The 22,696-nt window shown below is 38.6% G+C and overlaps 1 protein-coding gene across 1 annotated transcript in view; it reads right to left on the reverse strand.

Moving 5' to 3' along the window:
- Nucleotides 1–224: 224 nt before the first annotated feature.
- ZNF608 (zinc finger protein 608) overlaps nucleotides 225–22,696 on the reverse strand; it is an 80,914-nt gene continuing 58,442 nt past the window's right edge. Inside the window, exons 4-9 of the mRNA XM_027710293.2 lie at nucleotides 8,425–8,512; nucleotides 5,504–7,958; nucleotides 3,339–3,756; nucleotides 2,606–2,778; nucleotides 1,546–1,699; nucleotides 225–310 (exon numbers count right to left, since the gene is read on the reverse strand). Coding sequence (XP_027566094.1) covers nucleotides 225–310; nucleotides 1,546–1,699; nucleotides 2,606–2,778; nucleotides 3,339–3,756; nucleotides 5,504–7,958; nucleotides 8,425–8,512 — 3,374 coding nt within the window. The remainder of the gene's footprint in view (nucleotides 311–1,545; nucleotides 1,700–2,605; nucleotides 2,779–3,338; nucleotides 3,757–5,503; nucleotides 7,959–8,424; nucleotides 8,513–22,696) is intronic.

Raw genomic sequence — 22,696 nt, forward strand, 5'->3', positions numbered from 1 at the left:
AAAACAGACTACTTATTCTTTCCTAATGATCTATGTTACAGTTAAAGGACACAACTAAGGACAAAATGTCACCCTAAAGAGAACAAAACTGCAATTAACCCAAAATACCAAGTTTTTCCTCAACCTTAAACACTGTGTCATATAACGAACTGCAGACCATCAGGCTAAAAAATCTAAGATTTGCTTTCTCCTCTCAATGATATGATATATAATTTACTGGCTATTTACCTTCTTTGTGCAGGAAACATACCAGATGCAGATGCCTGTGCAGCCACCTGCTGAGTGGCAACAAGGGCAGCAGAGGTCAATCCTGAGGGAAAGAAGAAACAAAGGGATGTTGATGTACGTCTGGTTTTAATGGATTTTTGTGCTCAAAGAAATCGTAGGAAGCATCTCTAGGGCAAACAGCCAGAAAATAGTGGGGCTTAACACTATATAAATGGCAAATATTCCAGGCAACATCGTTAAGACAGTCTGTCCAGTGCGATCAATATACCTTTATTTAATAAACTGAATTGTCCTTGACAGATATTTTACAAGAAATTACAGCATTTCTACTTGTACTGCATTCCTTTCCAAATACTGCACTGCATGATGCTAAGTGGTTTGTATGAGTTCCTGAGGAAGCTCAGTAGAAATTACAGGTACTAGGAAACAACAAGAATCAAAAGACACAGTGAATTACAGAAACGACATGCCAGCTGCTCAGAATACAATACTTTCATAATAAGTTAAAATTTTTACAGTTTTGCCACTGAACAAGCATAATGCATCCCAAAAGGCACATGGAATCACTGAATCAAACTGAGAAATGTCAAGACTTTTACACAGGAAAAATAAGTACTGAGGCATCAAGTGAACGTAAAGAAATAATGTCATTTAGCCACCAACTGTGGTAGCACATACTTTGCTGCAAGGGAGGAAATCTCTTTTTCATTCAGCCAGAGTCCACAGTTAGAGAAAAAACATTCAAAGACTGGTATAAAACCTAGGGAGAATAAATCGCATCTTACTGTGCTTTTTCCCTGACTGCAACTTTGTGCACGGCATTTGCCAAAATACAAAGAGTCCTCTTTCAGATGGTCAAATTATAACAAGCGCAAACCCTTGTGACTGTAATGCCTTGTACATAAAATATGTTCAGTATAAAAAGCTTTTGTCTTTGCTACACTTTCTCCATTGCTTACACAACCCTCATTATACAAAAAGGAGGTTATTTGGTTTGGATTTTTTACTGCCTTCCAGCCAGTTAATGTCAGTTTGCAGGAGGAATCAAAACATTCATGTGAATGACAGCCTAACTGGTACATCTTTAATAATGCTCTGACACCCAGTTTCGGAAACAAAAGTTGGTATTTCTCAGACATGAAGCTATTAATATACTCTTAGTGCATGCTGTGAATTTTCAAGCCTTCTTCCTAAATCAGCACTTCTGATTTAACAGTGGGATCTCTACTCAAAATGCTTCATGTAGGCATGATTTCCAATGTCAAGGCAACAATCCTACAAGCAAGCCAATCTCACCACTGGAAATTTTCTGCTCACCTTGAAATGGGTCATATTGTCCAGGTATGAGGGGGTAACCCATTCCAACATGTGTATGATGGTGCGTATGGAGATGCCGCTGGCTAAAAGGAGAATGGCGGTCTCGTTCCCTTTCTGCTTCCCGTTCACGCTCAGCTGCTGATTTTTCCACAGGCTAGTAATAGAAATTGAAAGAAAACTGATGTGGGAATTTTAGAAGGGATGAAATCACAAGAAAACCACAGTTACCCCTGCCTGTCAAACACTTTTTGAATAGTAATGATAAAGCTAATTTTTTCTGAAGAAGTCTGTCTACTGATTATTTGCACTTGATTCTTATCTAAAGCTAGTCTTTCTAGCTAACGGAAGATTTTCCAAGGCACAGAGATTTTGAGGCAACATACTGCATCTTGAAGCCACCACAACGACTTCTAGTTTTTTCCTGAAGCTTGGCTGGCTTGCCAATGCGTGGACAACCTAGCTGAGCTGCTGAAAGCTGATGTAAACGAATTCGCAAGCCTCTATAGCACTCTGGGGAATCAAGCCTGACTGAATAGCCAGAAAACCTTTTACAAATTATAATTACAGTCAATGACTTGCTCACAATTAAAACTAGCACCAACTTATCTGAAAGTGAAATATCAGGATTTGTTCCAACATGTAAATCTTCAGAAATCGGGGCTGGTAAGCTGCTCCTTGAAAGATGTGGATTCTTGGCAAATACAAGGAGGGGATATTACCAAATCCCATAGCCCAACTTCTTATTTCATTATCTGTTTCCAAACAGGAGCTTCCCATTTAACTACAATAAACTATGCCCCAGGAAGTACCTCTGAATCTTTGTTTCCATATGAATCCATTCAAGATAGGAAGATTCTGAGGACAGAACTGTGCTACGTGCCACTTCCAGTTTATGCCACGGAAGCATCCTGACCATAAACTGCTTTTATTTTAAGCAGTGCTATAAAGAAGACTCATGCATTCACAGCTTGATGCCAGATTGTGTGCTTCTTAAAATTATGTTCTTTCTCTACCCCTGCCCATATGTAACCCTCTTCAGTAACAATTGAGGAAGCCTTACAACAGGTGACTTGCTGCGATACTGGCTGGCATGCTGCTGGAGCAAATCCAGTGCTTTGGACTCAGTGGTTGCTTTTGCATTGATGCTTGGGCTGGTATTGACCTTCTCTGTCTCTTCTCTCCCTGACATCTTCCCATAAACTGGATAATGAAATCCTGGAGAGAGATAGGCTCCTGCAGGTAAACAATAAATACCACATCAAGCTACTGTTTTTACATTTTGGTTATATCAAGGTAGGAGGAGGGAATGTCAGAACAGAGCATAACAGCAAAAGTAGATCACATGACTATCAAATGGCATCTTTGCTCTTCAATTTCATCACCTAATTTACCCTGATGAATGGAGGTTATAAAGAGAGTTCAGTTGATAGCCATTTCAGACATTTATGGGTCCTCTTTAAGTGAAAGGAATAGTAACTATAACGTTTCTGACAGTAAGTGCTTAGAATATTTTTATAGGCAATAAACTATCTGTCAGTCTAACAGCAATAGCAGACTGTCAAGGGTTGAGAAACTTGTAGCTGGGAACTGTGACAGTTCATAAAAGGACCATCGTGTATTAAATCAGTTTCAATTACAGAACTTTGCCTAGTAGAAGCACAAGCAACACAACGCCACCCACGAAGCTTCTAATTTACCCTAGCTACTATAAGAAATATTAAAATGTAGGCTTTACTGCAACTTGAGGGTGAAAATTGTAACTATTGGTGCAAAGCAAATTTCAGAATACATACCAGGATAGCTGTGCATTAGGACAGGAGAGACTGCACGATAGGCTGGATGGTTGGGATCGTACATCTGTGGATACGGATAAGCATGCAAGTATTGGATATATGACTGATGCTGACTCATTGGTGAGGAAACTGCTACTCTAGCACCCCGAGAGTCCTTCCAATTTACAGGAGTCTTTTGATCATCATTTTTTATCTTGCTCTCATCCATTGATTGAGAATCAGAACGCTTGACCTCTTTAGGCTCCTCTTTAATGCTTGCTAATGAGACAGGAAGGTTAGGCAGGGAACTTTCCTTGTTCGGTGTTTTTCTAGGGCTGTCTTCTTTTAACTTTTTCTCACGATCAAGTTCTTCTGATTTTTGCTGATCAAGGTATTTGGGCTGATAGACATAATGATGCCATGTTCGTGAATCTGGATCCTAATACAGAGGAGAAAAAAATTGTTCTGAACTTAGATGTTGAAATAAGTTCATTATTGATATTTCCCATACTTCAGTTAATGTATTTTTAATAGCTATTTTAATACCATATCCATATTACAGAAAAGAGAGGTTTGCTTGCTACAGAATGCCTTGAGCTCAAAGTCAAACCAATATTCCCATGAAGGAGCAAGAGACTATTATCAAAATTTAATTCAATTGCTTCATCTTATATCCTTCTTCATGCCTTTAACTAGTTTAATCATGAAATACATATGCATTGTAACAAAGTTCTGAAACCATGCTATTCATAAAACATTTTAATTAAAGCCCACAGAGAGATTTTCCCACTAGAGAGCAAAAAATATCTGTGAACCACAAAATTAAAATTAAAACTGGCTAATATTATGCTAGAGTGCTTAGAATACCTGGAACAATGCACATGAAAAACTGATCTAGCTGAAAAAATGCTGCCTCCCATTTGGGAATCAGCAGAAGTCAGACATTAAAGCAGACTTCTTCAGCTGACAGTCTTACTTCAAGTTCATAAAATTCCACATGGGTAATTATAGGATTATAGATAGGTAATTATAAATTATAGGATTAGGACCACATGGTTTAAAGAGCATGTACTGGGCACTGTAAATACCTTTTTACACATTATATTACACCAGTTTATAAACATATCATAGGTATGTGATTTCTTTAAAACATCACACCAAATCAGTACCAAGAAGTAACAGGAAAACTTCTTTTTCTAACACAGAAAATGCAAAAGCTAATTGTAAATATTTTCTGCAATTGACAGACATTTATGGCACATGCCACAAAAATATAAGCACACAACTAGAGGCTTGGACAGTCTGGTTCAAATACTCATTTGAATCAGCAAAAATATTCTCCTGCTTAGGGCTAACTCCCACTCCCCTGACCATACTGTATCCTGAAAGACAGTGCGTAAGGGTAAAGTTTGGGATGTACCATACACCAGAACATGAAAGCATCAAGCATTGAGGCTCCAGTTCAATGCACAGAGGCAGTCGCATTGCCTCAAATGAAGACATCTAGGAAGGTCAGCATGAAGCCACTGGATAAAATTCTGGTTCCACTGAAATCAATGGCAAAACTATCACTGACTTCAATGGAGAGAGGATTTCATCCATTGTGTAGGTCTGTAGGGGCTTGAGGTTGGTTGAGGGGAGAAGGGGAACTTAACTGCTTCAAAAAGGTCACCTTGGGTTAAGATAAAGAGCTATGCTTCAAGTCAACTCTTCAAAGAACCAGCTCACCCATCTTTAGTAAATGCCAACTGTCTTTTTTAACAAAAAAAAGAAACACTTCAAACCATGTTTCAAATCTGCTTTAAGTCCTCTCGCAATGAAAGCTGCTTATTTTTCTTGAAATTTCTTATTTCTCAACTAAGCAAAATGCTTAGAATTTTCATCTAAAAGAGAAATCTAATTCTATTTCATTCATGTATATAATTTAAAATAGTCTATTCAGGTCTTAAGCCTAGGTTCTGTCACCACCTTACTAGAATTTTTAATTTTTTTTTTTATTCTTTTCAAATAGCTCAGCTGGAAGGTCTATTGGTCTATTCACAGACTACAATACCATACGGCGTAAAAAAAGGATGGGGGAGCTTGTTTGGCTGCAGAGGTAGAAGAACATATCAGAACCAGGGAGAAAATCTCACATGACTTAAAGATAAATCTAGACTCTCTTGTTCCACTTCCTGTGATCTCACCTGTTTAAATCTTGTGGTCGGATCTACTCCTGTTTGCTTCATGGAGTCCATAACAGATTTCATCTCCACCGCCTCCTTTATAAGCTGGTGGTTTTCCATTTGTTTTGCTTTGAAACTCTCCGACTGAAGCTGCTGCTGGTGATTGGAAAGGATCTGTGACTTGGTTGTCTCCTCACCTTTGTTAGGAACTGATGACCCTATTTTAGTGTTATTTTTGCTGGACTCCGGAGTTGAAGGGGCCTTTGAAATAGTGGCAGATGGAATATTCTTCTGCTTGTTGTCATCCTTCCCAATCTCCTTCAAGGGGGGGTCATTCTTCCTTTCACAGTCCCTCCCAGTTTGTGCCATTTTCTGTTCTGCTAGTCTCTGGTCCTCGTAGTATTTTTCATACTGCTGCCTGTAAGCAGGGTTAGAGGCCATTAAGGACTTTTGGTCCATATAGAGCCCATAGGCATACTGTCCATAATAAAGTGACTGAGCAAGTGCAGGGTGCCTTTGCGTTATTACCGACTGATGTTGTGGCGGCTGCAAATTAGAGGAAGTGCTTTCACTTTTCTTGGCATCTGATGCTTCTGCCTTCTCTTTCTTTTCAGCCTCTTCCTCAGCCTCTTTTTTGATCTTCAGTGTCTGTGGGGTACTGCTGTTCCCAGCTGCTGGGGCACTGACCTGTCCAGAGTGCAAGTAACTTGGGGAATAATAAGGATCATAGCCATGGTAATAGGGAGAATGAGACTCTTTTGCTTGAGCCGATTGTGCTGTGGTTGAAGAATGTCCTTTTACAACACCATCTTTACTAGAAATAATATCTGACGGAGAGCTGGCCTTTGACCTCATGCCCTCTGACCTGCTGTCAGAGCCACCATCATCAGCTGCATCAGAAATATCTGAGTAAGCAGGGCTGTTGGTTTTGGCAGCTGTGCTATCTGCACCATTTTGTGTCAACACATGCAGTGGCGCCATAGCAGATTGTCCATTCACCAAAGTGCTGCATTCCATCCTGGAGGCACTCCCTATGGAAGGGCTGGGCGCATTGTCTGTGAACGTGTAAACTTTATCAGCTTCAGCCTTAATACTTGCCATCCTGCTCTCTTGAGACTCTGACAGTCCATTAGCTAGCACTTCATTCTTGTTGAGATGGTCCTTTAAAAAATGTCCAGATAAGTCTTTCCCAGACCCTTTTGAATCCTCCAGCTTTCCCAGCTTAGAATCCATCTTGGGGCTGCCCGTCTCCTTGCTTTCTTTGTCCTTCAGCTTTCTCTTCTCCTTTTTCTTTTTGTCTTTGAGTGATGTGAGAGCTGGGTTTACAGTGCTTGGCTCTCCCATAATTGTGGGCTTTGGTTGAATAGGTTTCAGTGGAGGGCTCTTTGGTGTAGCCTGAACAATAGTAGTTGTTAGAGAGGGCAATCCCGGTATTGTCCCTGTAGTGGTGGTTGTAAAGGCTGTAGTAGGTATAGCTATTAATTGGGGAGGAGTTGGTGCTGGCGCTGGGGCAATGGGCCTGGTTGTTTTCAGTTTGGAAAGGTTTTTATCCACTTTGCAATTGTTCGATTTCTTGCCTTTATCACCCAAACTCTTCTTGTCAATTAAGCCCTCAGCCTCCAATTTCGGCATTTCAGTTTGCAAATTGCCATCTGCTACTGAGCAATTATCCAGTGTGGCTGCCATATTAGAAATTACTGGAAGGCTGTTCAGTTCACTGTTCAGACCCTTCTTTTTGCCAGAATTCTTTCCAGTTTTGGAACTGATAACTGAACCAGGGCCATTGCTGGTCAGTTCCCTCTTTCCCTTGGGAGTCCCTGGGGTAGCAATGGAGGAAGGAGATGTTGGTGCTTTTAGTGGATCAAAGCCTGGCAAATTTGTGCTTTGCTCACTGCATTCAAGTGCCACATTACTCAGTGCTTCCTCACAGTCTGAAATTTTGTCTTCACTGTCAGGTTCAAACTCCAGCTTGTTTTCGGGGTCCAAATGTGCATGAGCCTGATGATAACGTAATCCATTAATGTGCTTGTACTTTTTGTTGCAGTTGGGGTGAGGACAGTCAATCAGCACTGGAGAAGAGCAGCCTTGGTCCAAAAAATTAGTCTCCGGTTTCCCCTGTGGGGTGGTGGGAGTGCTTCTAGAGTTAGTACGAACACGTTTTCCGGATTTATTGTCCTCTGAACTGGAGTTTAAATCTAGCTCCATAGGAGGCTTAGTTTTCCTCTTGTTCGTGGATGAGGGGCTGGCTTTTACTTCATCCATGGCGCAGTTGGGGGGTGTTCTGCGCCCACTGGAGTTAAGGCTGCCCCTCCTCCCCTTCCCATTGGCACCACCTCGATTCTTATTCTGAAGCCCTCTGGACTCTGCAAAACTTGCATCATTACCAGGTACAGTGGTAGCTGCAGCGGACCTTGCCCGCTTTCCCCTGCCCCGTCCTCCACGCATTTCCAGGTCACTTGTTGGTGATTCACAAAACCTGCACGAACAAGAGATTTCATCATCAGGAATCATAAACTAAAAAAATAAAAAACACCACCCCTTCCCATAACAGAATCTTCACACATGTTAAAGGAATGATATCCTTCTGATAAATGAGAGTTTTACAGTCGCAAAGGGAAAGTCATTAAAAAAGGACAAAAATGGTAAGGACACATCCAACTAATTAGAACAATGGAGTGAAAAATTTTCAAAACTTACATAAATGCATTTCTAAAGTAATTGCCATCTGACTGAGTCCCCTGTATTTCCCCTTCCTTCTCAAAAATACAAAAGAAAAGTAAAAAAGAATTTCCACCCCACATTTTAATCCGGAACGACTCTTTTCACTGGTGCATGTTTTCAATTATAACCAGTTGTGTTTTATTAATCTCTGTACAGTCTCTTGGCCGAGACTGGGGGTTAAAATACAACAGAGAAAAAACAGAATCACAATGTTTGCCTACCTAGGAGGGGCCCAGTCATGCTTTGTGCAGTCCAGCAGTGTTCCCACGTAAGTCTTGTTCCTCCATGTAACATTTACCACTAGGACACCTGCCAGTGGGAGCAAAAGAAAGTATTATCACAGTTAGAACAATAATTGGGGTAGGTTTTTTGTTTTCCTTTTTTTGGTGTCTTTTTGGGGGTTTTTTGTTTGTTTGTTTGGGGTTTTTTTTGTTTGGTTCTCCTTCCTCACAAAGTGAGACCTTTACTCTCATTTGCTTTCAAACACTGTGGTATATACTCTTCCTCTTTTCTGGTTTCAGTGACCTCAAGTTAAAACCCACAGGAAAAACAGCAAACAAAAAGAACAAGAGCATGTGCACACACATGTAAGTGTGTAAGAGAGCGTGCCTGTGTGACTGTGTGTGTAATCAAGATAGAGCTGACAGAAGGAAATGGGTTTTGCCATGTCCTGCTGTAAAACAGCAACACTCACCTCTTAATTTTGCTATTATTGCACAAAATTGCTTTCACTTGGCAGCCTGCCAGCATAAACTAAGCACCAGATACAGTGTTTAAATCAGTAGGTGACTGAGAAGAATCTGCTTTGCTTTGAACAATATGATAATGATGCTTCTATTTATTTGAAATTACACATATCCAAACACACAAACACACACACACATATGCACTGCATGTTTTGTTCAGCAGATACAGTTGAAAACATGTATTATTTGCCTTGCTTTTTCTTCTGTGGAAAGCAAGGGACTAGACATGAAACTTCAAACATATAGTAAAGCTAAGAGTAATTGCAATATATATACATAGGAAGAGGGATCCTTTAAAACCATACTGTAATTTAATTGCTTTTCCAGTTTTAATGTTCATTAAATTTCATTAAATGTTCATCAAATTTGTTTGCTCATCTAAAGCAGAATTCTAATTTTGGTTTATTTGTATTATCCCTATAAAATGTGTGAATGGTAAGGGTATTATAAGTAACAAGCAAATAAATGTGGGGGACGTCATTCAAATGTTTTCAGGTTGTCCTCAAACGCTTCTTCACATAATTTATCATCATGTTTATGGACTAGCCAGCACAATGACCCCTTTAATTCATTAACTGCCACAGATAAATACAAGATAATATTATTGAACCAGACATCTCTTCTCATTAGAATGCACACTGAAATAAAAAATATATTTTACCTAACAAAGAAAGGCACAATTCAAAATGCTCCCAATTTATGAAAGGTATGAAGACACCAGCTCGCAGCTGCCAGCCTTGTGACTTTTTTTTCCTCTACACTTCCCTTATTCTGTCTGCAGTGTTTCTGTAACAGATATGATGATGGCATTGTGCCAGAATGTTTCCAGCCTGTCTTTTTGCTTTGTCTTACCAGCACAATTTCTAATTTTGCACTAAAACCATCCCTCTCTGCTGCACCGAGGTGAAGTTAACACACAACCAGCCGCTTATTTCCTTGGGGGTCTTTTAGCAGCAGGGAAGTAATTTTAAGTGTTGTTAGCAGAGGTACCAGGGAAGAAGGGATTTCCTTGAAAAGTCTCTGTAACAGATTTGAAATTTATCCCCCATATGGTTTTTCGTTGCGATTAAGATTACATGACTGGACTTTTCTCTGCTGGGGTGACCTGGTCTGAAGCAAGAAAGATAAAGAGTACTTCCAGCCAGGGTCAGAGCCAGAACTTGAATACCTGGCTCAAAGAAGGATCATGGTGGAGTCATCATCCCTGGAGGTGTTTAAGAAAAGACTGGACATGGCACTTGGTACCCTGATCTAGTTGGCATGGTGGTGTTCGGTTATGGTGGTGTTTGGTCCTAGGCTGGACTCGATGATCTCAGAGGTCTTTCCCAACCAAAGTGATTCTGTTATCAGGGTTTAAACACCATGCTGTATTTTTATGACCCATGACAACTAGGCAGCCTGCAGAGACTCCCAGGGTGCTTTAGCCTCACCTCCTCCATAGGTGTGGAGGCAGCCTAGGGTGCTGGGGGGTTGGGAGGAGGAGGAGGAGAACACCCCAATACATCCACAGAGGAAATACCTGTTGGTGGAAATGGCATTTCTTGCAATGAGCAGCTCCAAGCTATGTTCCCACCTGCCACTCACACACTGGAGAGGGGAGATTAAAAAGGTGTTTCTCTAGTAACCTCGATGACCTCCTTCCACTGTGACAACTTGTCATCTGTGACTCCATAAGGCTCCAAGAGAAAATCACAGGTATTTTTCACTGTTAAATTCTATTATGTCATGCAGCCCATTTCCCTGCAGCAGCACGGTTGCTCCCTCCTGCCCACATACCAGTGTTTGTCCAGTCTCCTAAATGGACAAAGCAAGGAGGGCTTTCTGACATCCCACAGCGTATCACTGGAGAATTATCTGTGCCATTTATTTTTCCTCAGATAGTTCACCTTTATCCTTTTGTTACTTTTGGGGAGGGGTTGAGCTGGGGGATTTTTTGGGTGTGGGATTTTTTTTTAATAAAGGTTTATTTTGACTGAAGCATCTATCTTCCCTGATATTTGTAGTCTTGTTGATCTCTGTGCACTTTATTCATTTATTACTTTATATACCAGACCTAGGGATAGTCATTTACCTATTGACAGAAAAGAGGACAAAGTAGAAGGCATAGAATAGGGATAATAATAAAAGCCTCTCAAATCAATACATATTTCAGTAATTCTTAGCAGACATTCAAATGACCTTCCAGTGTAAGAAAGTCAGTATTACAAAAGCAAACTCAAGTTCCTCGTTTAAAGTTAGCTACATTTAGCATCTCATTAAGTTTGTTAGTCTTAGAAAAGGTCCCATGTAAGTCAGAGAGAATATTAATGTCTATGCTGTGTTAGAGTGGCAAGTAATAAATTTCCTTTCCCTTTTGGACAGCACATTGCTCAGCCATAAGTAAGGTTGCACAGAAGTGGCAGCGAAGGTAGCTCATTTACTCTTCTAAGATTATGACAGAAATGGATTAAGAGAATATAAGTAACATGGGAGGTAAGACTGATCTAACAAAACATGCAACTAGTTGAGGCTTATTGGACCAAAGTACTGGAAGATGATAACTGAGGTGGTAATGTAGTCCTGAAGAGAAAGGATTATTCTTGTTGCTCCAAGTCAGGGTGTACTATTTGTCCTGGCACAGAGTTCAAGCTCCAAACAAGAACCTCTGCTGGGACTGCTCTGTCTCAGAGACAGTACAAGAACAGTACTAGAGCGGTCTTCACCTCATCCCCAAGTATTGCCTCTGAGTACACTGCACACGCAGTCACAGATGCACTAACCCTTCTCTAAGTTGTTACTTAGAGCTTCTCTCTTTGTGCATGTGTGTCCTGGGGCATAGCTGCCCACACATCTCCTCCATCTTGTGAAGTAACATATCACACACAGGATCAAACCTCACTGGGGCTGTGTCAAGTCATAAGGCCCTGTAATGAGACTTCCTCTTATATTACACTCTACATTAGACTACACATCATGTAACAATAATTTATTTAACATTGCCTGAACAAGAGAGAAAATTCAAAGAGTCTGAGGAACCCAGAAGTTTCATATTGTCTGAATACAGATATGTATTTTCCCCTTAAAAAAGCCCCAAAGGCTAAACTTTTTAAAATACCTGTTACTGAAGGTTGGGGGAAAAAAAATCATATGCTTCTAATGCAGTGTACCTGAGGGCACACTTTAAGATTCCGGTTCAGGAGGAAACCTAGATAAATATCTAATCCTGTTCTTGTGAAGTTGGATGAAACAACAGTGAATATATTTAGACTACATGCAAATGCTTCTTTGACCAAGTAAGGGTGTCAACTCAAAGAGTTTGGCCAATTACCACAGGACAGTTCACAAGAGTCAGATGCAATAAACTTATCTCTCCAAATGAGGGTGTAAACTTCATGGTTAATTTGGTTTACCATTGCACTTGCAAAGTATGTATCTATTCACAGTTACAGTATATCTGAAATTAGCAATATCTTCTACAGTATTTATTATCATATGTCCTGAATTAAAGTAATCAAGAGTAAGAAAATTAAAAGTTCTAAAGTTACTACCTATGCTACTTTTTATCCTTAAGGAGTAGACACAGTAAGCAGTATTCACTGCTTATATGTGGGGTATATATGCTTATATATTCATTTTATATGAGGGGTAAGACAAGAAAATGGTGTCATGTTCACCTACTGTACCTTTTTTGCCAAAATCCATTTTTAGCCAAGGCAGGATCATACCCAAGAGTATTAATATATGACAATGGCACACACGGTATGTTACCTGGTGCCCACCACTGTCAGTAGAAGCCCCTCCTTTATATCAGAGGTAATCTCATTAGCCTATGAGGAGCAAGAAAAGATTCTGTATTTTGCTGTTTTCTTTCACAGAGCATGTACTATTATAAGCTATTTTTCTTAACTCATCATATTCATAATCACAATGTTTATGGCAAAAAATTTCCCAGACAGGAAAAAAACAACACATGCCTAGAGGAGCAAAAAACCATTTTACATAAGCAATTCTGATAGATAAAATGTACAAAACAACTGTGACAATGTGTATGGATTTTATTATGGTATGAAAGGTTACATGTCACAAAAGCGAACTGTAATAAAATAATTTCAGAAACCCACAGAAGGAAGTACTTTTTATGAGTTCTGTGGATGTGATGTACCTGTTCTCCTTCCTGTTCGCTCTTCCTCCTTCTCAGCAACTGCATAACACAGGTCAGACCTAAAATTTGCTATTTAATATTAACTGTATTCATAGAGTGAAATATGCCATCACAAATTGGAAATGAACTAACTAAGCCTTTGACATAAAGACATCACAATCTCAAGGCATCTTCAGTACCCAAGCAAGGGTACCATTCATGTTGACTACTTTGGCACTGCACTTCTAGCAGTCACCTTAGGCTTGTAAGGATCTACTCTTGCAGGTGGTCCGTCATCTTGTATTCAAGACTTTGAAAATGAGATCATGTGGTCAGGAATCAAATTATCACATTACTATCTTAAATGCAGGCCCCAGTTTTTGAAAATCCTAGCTTTAGAAAAGAAACTTGTTCAAATTCCAGTATAAGTAGACATTACTCAATCTGACTGGAAAGCCTGACAATGTTCACAGCATAGGCTGCTTTTTTGTTTTGTTTTTTTATTTTCAGATCAAAGTAAAAGCTACAAAATCCTATTTTAGTTCAAGTTGATTGTTTTCCCAGAGAACTCAGAAGACCAGTTATCTGCATGGGTGAATGGGTACGCTTTCAATTTTGTAAAAGAAGCTGTTCTCTCTGCTCTTAGCAGAGAATCTGGCTAAAAGTATCTGCAAAATTCTGGAAGAAGCAGATCTCCACAAAATCTTTCTGAATACTTCTGTAACTGATTTGTTGAAGAATATTTAAATGATCTTTCAAAACTAGAAATCATTTGTCTGTTTTTCAGTCATCAAAAGTCATGTATGTTTAAAAAGTCATGTATATTTAAAAAGCCACATAAGTCACTTAACGTTTAAACGTAAGTGGAGTCCTATGTGCTCAGAATTCCAAAATTAACCATTCTGCATACTGTCTTTACTATTCTGAGTATCATTTTAAAACAACTTTTGCTCATACCAGAGAAGATCTCCAAAGTATACTATGCTTTGCAGTATTTTTTTGTAAGATTACTTCTTTAAAAGTTAATATGATGCATTCTTGTAGTAAAAATCTCTGTGGCATAATAGTTCTTTAAGGTTGAGATGCAATTCTCAGTATTGAGGTGATTACAGCACTTGATGATTACAGCAAAATCAACTCCTTGCATCTTTGTGATTAGTGAATCCACAAATTTGTTTGCAAGTTAAAGTCCGTTTACCTTTTGTCCCAATTTTGCCAAGTACAAATAATACAGACATGCCTTGGATAGCCAAACCATGACATAACTGTCATCAGTGAGTACACCACCACCATGGATTAAACATGTTTTATTCTACATCTGGCACTTCAATTTTCTTAGTCCTACATTTGAGATCACTTTCTAGCAATAACTAAAGTATATGAAGTGCAAAAAAGCTGCAAGATGAAAATCTACAATCTTAGGATTATCTCAAGCTTTTTCATTGCCATTGGTTTAGTAAGGGCATAATAACTCATTTACCTCACAGCCATCATATCCACCACATCATCATCAATCCCAGATCCGCATATACACCTGCAATTCATCCAGGCATAAAAAACACAGAACAATGTTTATATAAGATTTGCGGTGCAAATGGCTTATTTCTCACTGATTACTTCCAACAAGAAAGAACTCTAAAAATAATAGTAAACATTTTACATATCAAACCAAGTCTTTTACACTGAATGCTGATCTGGTAGACATACAATTTATTTACTACTTTAATCACACTCTCGGTCTAGCATGGCACAAGAACTTAACTACAGCTACAGCAGGTGCACGTGTAACAGGCATCAACATCAGCAAGCCTGAGAATGTAATGATTGTCAGGTGGCCTGGAAATGCAAGACTAGTGGGGATTTTTTGTTTGTTTTGTTTATGGGGTTTAGGGGGGGTCTTTTTTTTTTTTTTTTTTAAGAGCCCTACTGCTGTGGTGAATGTTTGAAAAGTCACTCTAACCACATCCTGTAATCAAACCATCTGGAGCACAGATCTGCAATTAGTCATCCTGAGCACTGGACTTTATCTGAATAAATACTGTACAGCAATGAAGATGAGAAGATTGGATAGCATTAAGGAAAAGAGGCATAATCAAATACTGCTGGTACAGTCATAAACCTTTGAGGCGCTTAGCTGTGGTGTTAATTTTGTATTTTATGAAAGCATAGCAAGCTTAAAGGTTACTGGGCTGAGAGGCTAAAACCTGCTATTTTAGTTAACCTTGCCCTGCTAACATTGTTGCCCTGGTGGTTAAAGCTGGGCTTTAAACTACAGCAGCTTCTGCAACAGCATAACAAAGTAGGTTCATATCTGTATGATTTCCAGTTAAGTTCTGAGTAACAATAACCTAAATTTCATGGATACACTTTCTTTTCTCCATCATTATGAAGTCATTGGTAAAATATATTGAAAGTCGCAGCCACTGCCCTAGTTTGAAAGTAAGCTGTTATATCTTTAATAATATACAAACACAGCATATGTTCTCTGCATTTGCATTACATACTCCCATTAACATTTAAAAAAGCAACAGGACTTATACAGTGAGGATTACCTCTTGAAACCATGGAGTTGGACCATCAAGGAGTCAACAACTTTTTCATTCCACCTAATAATAACTGTAACAGATTTTCTTAATCTAGAAATTTACCCCAATGCAGATAGAATAAACACTGAAATAACTGAAGAAATCCTGTTTCCCTGTGAGCCCGTGTGCTTAAAACACAAAAGAACACAAGCCACTTTTATCACTGTCATGTCTCCTGCAGCCTTTGTTCTGAAGCCTGATGGGCTGTATTGATTTGGGAAAATCATTGAACTTCTTGGAAAACTAGACTCTAGCTTATTCACCACCATCTATTTCTTTCTCATGAAGACAGCTGGTCAATATTCAGTTGAATGGTCAGCTAAAAGAAGCTCTGGTTTCATTTCTTTTTCTTGCCTTCCTAGCAACATTACCCTTTTCCAGCTTTAGTATAAAAAACCCCCACCATGTTAGAAAGACATACTGCTGAGGGTAAGATGAAATGGTAGTTACTCTGGACTAAGCTAGGACTGAAATGCCGGAAAAAGGTTGGCTCTGGAAAACAAGACAGCATCTAATCAAAGAGCTCATGTCCCTTACTAGTTACAGTAACAACGACACTATAATTTTTTTTTCCGTGTACATTTCTCCTAAAGACAGCCTGCTTAACAAATAACCAATGCCCCAGATCTAAATGCAAATGAAGAGCTGAAAGAAATATTAATAGTCCTAATCAAATAAAAGACTAAATTTCACACTCATTAAAAGACCAATAAAAGACTCAATGAAAACAGAGTAATGCCCCAGAAAGTACATCAGATTGGTTCCCAAATGGCTTGTTGATTAATCCACAACTAAATAGCTCTACTAAAATATGAGCTACTTAGAGTGGTGATTTCGAAAACTATGAAGCCACAGCGACCCACACAATTTTCTCCTGCCAGATTTATATCAAACTGATCAGATTTTGGTAGAACTAGGAAAACTTTTGGATAAATGGCTGTTACACCTCTTGAATGACAGACCATGTTTGCAGTGTTTACAGGAAAATGTGCAATTATTATTATCATAAACTAACCATAGGTTTCTGACATCTGGAGTACAACTAAAGATTTTATTTTTGGGCAAACCATACCTTTTCTTTGGCCAGAGTAACTGAACCACTTTTCTGTTTTACTGCAACTTGAGAATGAAACTGCTGTCTCACTTTATTTCCGCTGATACTAAAAATGCAAGTTGAAAATCATTTAACATCTCTGTGTTCTGAAGAAAATCAAATCTACTTCAGAAATAAAGTATTTTGCTTCTAGCAGATTTTTTTCTCCTTTAGTTCAGTAATTGTAACTGTGATTCACATTGCCTGTCACTGAAGAGTGTCACATAGTCTCAAACTTAGAAAAAGGAAATGCTGTTCTGTAGTCCCCTGAATTTTCCACTCGCTTCTCAAGGAGTGTTATTTCAGCTCCTACATTGCTGGCCTGTTGAACACATGGACACTCTTCCGACTTCTTGTAGAGCAAAAGAAAAAGAAGCCTCACGATCCACTGCCTTTTCTTTTAATTTAGGACCATATGTCACTTGAGATAAGCAATAGAACATAGGGCTTTTCAGCTAATCTGTCACACTCGCTTCCTGCACTTTATATTAATTACAGGATCTCTTCAGCTTCTTACTTCTCTCCCAAACTTTTTCTCCTTTAAAAGAAAGTAAATAATAAAGCAAAACAAGCCCAGATTGTGGGAAAAAGTACTATTATTTTAATATGAGAAGTAAGACCAGAAAAAGGGAAAACCAAAACAATTTTTCTCACCCCGACAAGCATTCATGAGTTCCTTTTAAGAATTATCTGCCTCATTTCTATTCTTCATCTCAGACACCAGACCACAGAAATACTGTTTTCATCAGCAGACTGTTGAGAAACAGCTGCACAAATAGGGAAGCTGGTATAAATTTATGTATGTGTGTGTGTGTGTATACATTAAAAAAAAAGGCAAACCAAAACCCTAAAACCTCTTAAGGAGCCCATACATTTTTGTTTTTATTCCTAACGTAAGTATTAGGACTTCTCAACAGAAGTTTGTGTCCCCCCTCTGAACTCTGCTACTCTAGGAACAATTTACTTGATGAGTAAAACTCAAGCAAATAACAGATGACTAAATGCATCTATAAACCTTCAGATGTCTTTGGTGATTAGTTTCTCAGTACTCTACATCATGATAAAGAGCTGCCAGGTGCAAACACTGGTACAAACAGTAGAGTAGCTAATGAAACATAAAGGAATGAAAGTCAGAAGAGAGAAAATTTGTGGAAAAGAAACAGTGTGAATAAAGAAACAATTCCCATCCCAAACTATGAAAATGCTTCCAAATCTGTAGACTGCAGATACCAGAATTTCAATTGAGTCAGGCAGACAATTCTGCTCGACCTCAAAGAGCTGCTGCTGATCCATGTACCTCATTGGGATGGAGATGCAGAGCCCCTTATAAATTATGATGCTTTATTTAAAGTCAAAGCATTTACTTGCTTTCGTGCCAGCTTTGGATCCTTTTCATCTCTAGCTACCAGGCCCAAGAGAGAACACACTCCTGTAGCTCTGCTGGCAACCAGCTGTGGCCTCAGTAAATCATAAAGCCTCCTAACAAGCCATTCTTTACAAAGGGTAACTGCAGTTACTAGACATGATAACTTCTCTATTATTCCACTCACTGTAGTTTAAAATAGCAATTTAAAGCAGTGGCTGAAAACACTGAAATCTACTGAACTGCATTTTACATCTCTCTCCCTGCATTAAGCTTCACTTATTTCATGAAAACTTAGTTGTCTTCAGCCATGGAAAAGGATAGGTAAACAACCAAAACAAAGGGGAGGGAAATAAAAACATTTGGGATTTCTTTTGCAGAACTCCCTAGGATTTTCTTATTACGGTTAACAAGAGACAAGTATTTCTTCTTTTTTTCAGTTTGTGGGACTTGCAGTGACATATCTTTTATGTTTGTAGATATAAGCTCTATTAAAATCTTAATACAATAATATGTCACCATGAAACTTCACAGCAAAATACATAAAGATAAAAGTGGTGTATAGTCAAGAGTTGGGTGTATATAAGAGTTCTATGAAAACTCCAACTGTAAATGAGGAATTCTGCTTCTTTTACCTCTTTCCCACCCACGCATCAAACAGGAATCAATTTAGCATGGTAAGGCCTATCATTCCACTTTTTCCTCTGTCTAGGAAAAGCAGATCGAGAACCTTACACATCTGAGACTCTCCTTCCTACACAATTGCTTCAGTTTAGGATTTGGTGTAACCTCATTTTAGGATCTTCTGTTGCTATAATTAACAGATTAAAAACAAAACTATGCTTGAAACTCCACCTCCTAAATTTGAAAACCACAAAACAAATATTATACATTGCCAAAGCTAAATGCTACATAATTTTTACAGCTCTTGTCCTACAAACTGGTTATTTCAGTTTGAAAAATAATAGGCAGTGCTGTCTCTCCTATAAAACTCCTGTATTTTCATGGCGGAAAAGATGCCCCAAGCAGTTATGAGTATTTCAGTTACACATTTAAGATACCAGTTCAGTTTTGTAAATAAGCCTAATGAACTGTGACTAATAGTGTTCTCCCTGAGCAAAAGAAAGGTAAAAGGGCTTTTGTTAGCATCTACTGAAGCAAAGTAGTCATTCTGCCGGGACAGAACAAAAGTGAGCTACTTATCAACTAACCTACTTCCATAGGTGTCAAAGTTCTGCAGAAAAGTTCACCGTGATTTTCCTCCTGTGTTTTAAATTACCTCCCAAGCGGATAAACTAGTAAAACATCTAGTTAACCAGTGGGCTTATTCCAGCTGTTCATCTATACTCAGGCAATGCAAAGGCAAGCTCCCAGAAAAACAATTTCCCACTAGTGACCAGTACAGTTTCTGTGAGGCTTCCCTTTTTCACCAGCAACTGGTTGAACAATTTTCCTGTTAAGTGTCCCTTGTGCATGCTGTCCCATTTTCCCCACTTATTAATAACAGCCTGGCTAGTTTACCCAGATTTGCTGTGATCTATGACTCTACTACAGCTTCTCTTGGCTTTTTCATGCACTAGAGCTGGTCAACCTTTGACCCTCATAAGTTTGGAAACAAAACTATTTAGACACTGAACACAGCCTAGTGTTGCATAAAATGTAAGCAAAAACTAGGATTCTAGGAATCAGTTAAAAATCTCTACATTTATTTTGGCAATGTAACATCCCTCAAAGGATTATCATAGGCATGCCCACCCTCATCAAAACTAGAACCAACATGATGACAGAAAACAATATTTCAACACTGGGAGACTATTTTCCCATGCCACTAAAAGAAAAAAAAAATAAGACTGGACTTTCAGACATGACTTAATTATTTCCTTGGTCAGACAAACAGTTTCAAAATAAAGCTTGTTTTACTCCAGAATCTACACACAAATTTCTGTATAAATTATTGACTGCACTTTGGCCTCATCTGAAATGTTGGCCTCAGAGGCTGATAAGCTCTGACCCCAGGTGACACATCCAGCCCTCTCACAAGAGGCAGGAACATTATTGCTTTGCACTGAGGACTGCAACCCAAGAGCCAATCAATCAAGCTCCCTGACAGCTTTTACAGCCTCCTCACATTAAGCCTAAATCAAACTCCATGGCTCCTATTGTTCACATTATTCTTTTTTTCCTGTGCTCTGATGAAGTTAGAGCAAGTCCAAGGCTTCAATGAAAAAGAAAGGCTATTATGAGCAGCTCGAAGTTTATTGACTCTGAGTCTCACAACAATGGCCCAAAAGCCTTTTTCCTGAAAGTAACACATTCCTAATTGCTAATAATCATCAGTAACAAAGATCAGTCCTTAAAACTCAGACGTGTGTGAAAAAAGGTATATCACTGAAACAGCTGGACTGATCATTATTACATACTAAGAAAGATTTCCAAAGATAATTTTATGCACAACAAGAAGGATAACCTTTCAGTCAAACAGAACTGTCATATAAATGTTGTCATGTACTGTAACATAGCTTGTGTATTAGAAAATCAGTGACCATAACAGATTTGATTAAAAATATCCCTCGTGGAATCGTGCTATGCTAACTGTGAGCAAATGGATATGTTCTTCTTTAGTCACTCTATATTATTTCAAAATCAATATCACATTGTGCTTAAAATGGAAAAACATTTTAAGAACTAATCATGACATCATTATTTTTTCCTAGTGTTCTTCTGCAGTCTGAAGATCTGGGACTCCTGCATGTCTGACATGGAAGAATATTGACTTGTCTTTAAAAACATTCACCTTTCATTATTACTATTAAGTTTAAGCAACTGTGTAACATTTCAGTTGCATGCATAAATCTTACTAACATCAACAGGTTGCTGTCACCACATACACAGAAAACCATTTTTGTGTAAGAATTTCAATACTGTGTAACATGACCAGATTTTACAGTTGGCAAGTCTTCCTTGCCTTTTTTCCCTATTTATCAAAGTTAAAACTGAAACAAAATAAAATAAAGGCTGCTTTTTATGGACTTCTTTTGATAGGAATAGAACTTTTAACCAAACAGCAGAAAACAACTACAGTAACAAGAGATTAGTTTTCCTTGATATTGAAGAGAGAGAAGGGAGTGGGTTTGATTTTTGTGGGGTTTGTTTGTTTCTTTGATTTTCTTTTAATTAACTGAGCTTTTAGGAAAGGATAATCTTATTTTAAATTACAGAGAAGAAATTTGCAGACATAAGTGAAGATTTATTTACTTTCTTAAACCCGCGTATCAGTACTAAGACAGTGAGAGATATTTTCAATTAAACTGTTTTATCCACATATTTTTGGTGCTCTGACTTCACAAGGGCACTGAAACCAGTGGTATAAGATTCAGAGAGCTTTCTGGGAAGGTGCTGGCTGAAAGAACAGCCGTTTCCTTCTGCTAAATCCTCTGACACAGCAGCTTGCCTTTTCAGCTGTCATTCAGTCCAATGTGGCTTTTCATACAAAACCAGAGGAGATCAAGGGCAGACTAAAAGCTTGTTTCAAATGAAGGATTCCCTTCCCTCCCAGGCTTTCAGCTGAAAGCATATTTACGCCCAGAAGAATGAGAAGAACTCATAATTCATAGTCTGTCAAATAGCTTGTTTCCAGATTGTGCTGAAGACAAAGTTTCATTTATTTTGGTGGACACCTGAACAAACAGAGCAGTAAGCACTGGTGGTGCTCGAATAGCATAATAAAAATTAAAAATACAGCAGGCCTTTCAATTTATTTATGTAGTTGCTGTGGATCAAACAGTCACTGTATTAGTAATTTGAGTTTTCATCCTTATGGATATTCTCTTATTCTCTTTCTTTAAAACAGTCCCAAACATTAAAGTTCTTGTCCCTACAGGGACATGGCTGAGAAAAACTGTCTAAGTAGTAGGAAAAGGTAAGCACTGCAGCACCCATGACTGTATATCCATGACTTGTAGTGTGCAAGGATTCCTGTTTACAGTGCTGTCAATTAGCTCTCACTCACAGGCACTGCATTCAGCTTTAGTATTTTTTTTAAGGCAAATAAATGTAATGCTATTCTTGTCAACTTATAAAGCTGAAAAGTAATGCTGCTATATTTAACCTAAATTATGTTTTTCATGGATGCTCTGTAGGATGAATGATATCTAATTTAGAAAAATGACAGTGATTTTGCTGAGCTTTCCAAAATCAACACCCATTTTAGCTGAACAAAACAAAAGGCTGCTGAAGCGCATTTATCTCTCTGATGATGTATATTCACTAAGTACAGCCCATAACCCACCTACTCTCAGCAGCTTTAGACAGCTAGCCTTACCCACAGCTCCTTGCAATTTAATGAACAGTCATATCCAACAAATCTTTTACCAATAGCTTGATGGTACTTACTGCTTTGGACTCCAGGCCCAAAAGACAAATCTGTCACTGCTTAAATAAATTTTACAGATGTAATAGATAAAGGCAATAAAGAAAACATGGCTTTTATAAAACAAAAATTGACAGAGCAGAAATCTGTTCCTCTAGACTATGCGCAGGCGCGCTGGGCTTCTGTGTGCTGAAGCAAAATAGACAATGAAGGTTAG

Source organism: Pipra filicauda, unplaced genomic scaffold, assembly GCF_003945595.2.
Source record: "Pipra filicauda isolate LSUMZ 115617 unplaced genomic scaffold, ASM394559v2 scaffold29_size4552773_pilon, whole genome shotgun sequence".
Taxonomy (NCBI): Eukaryota; Metazoa; Chordata; class Aves; order Passeriformes; family Pipridae; genus Pipra; species Pipra filicauda.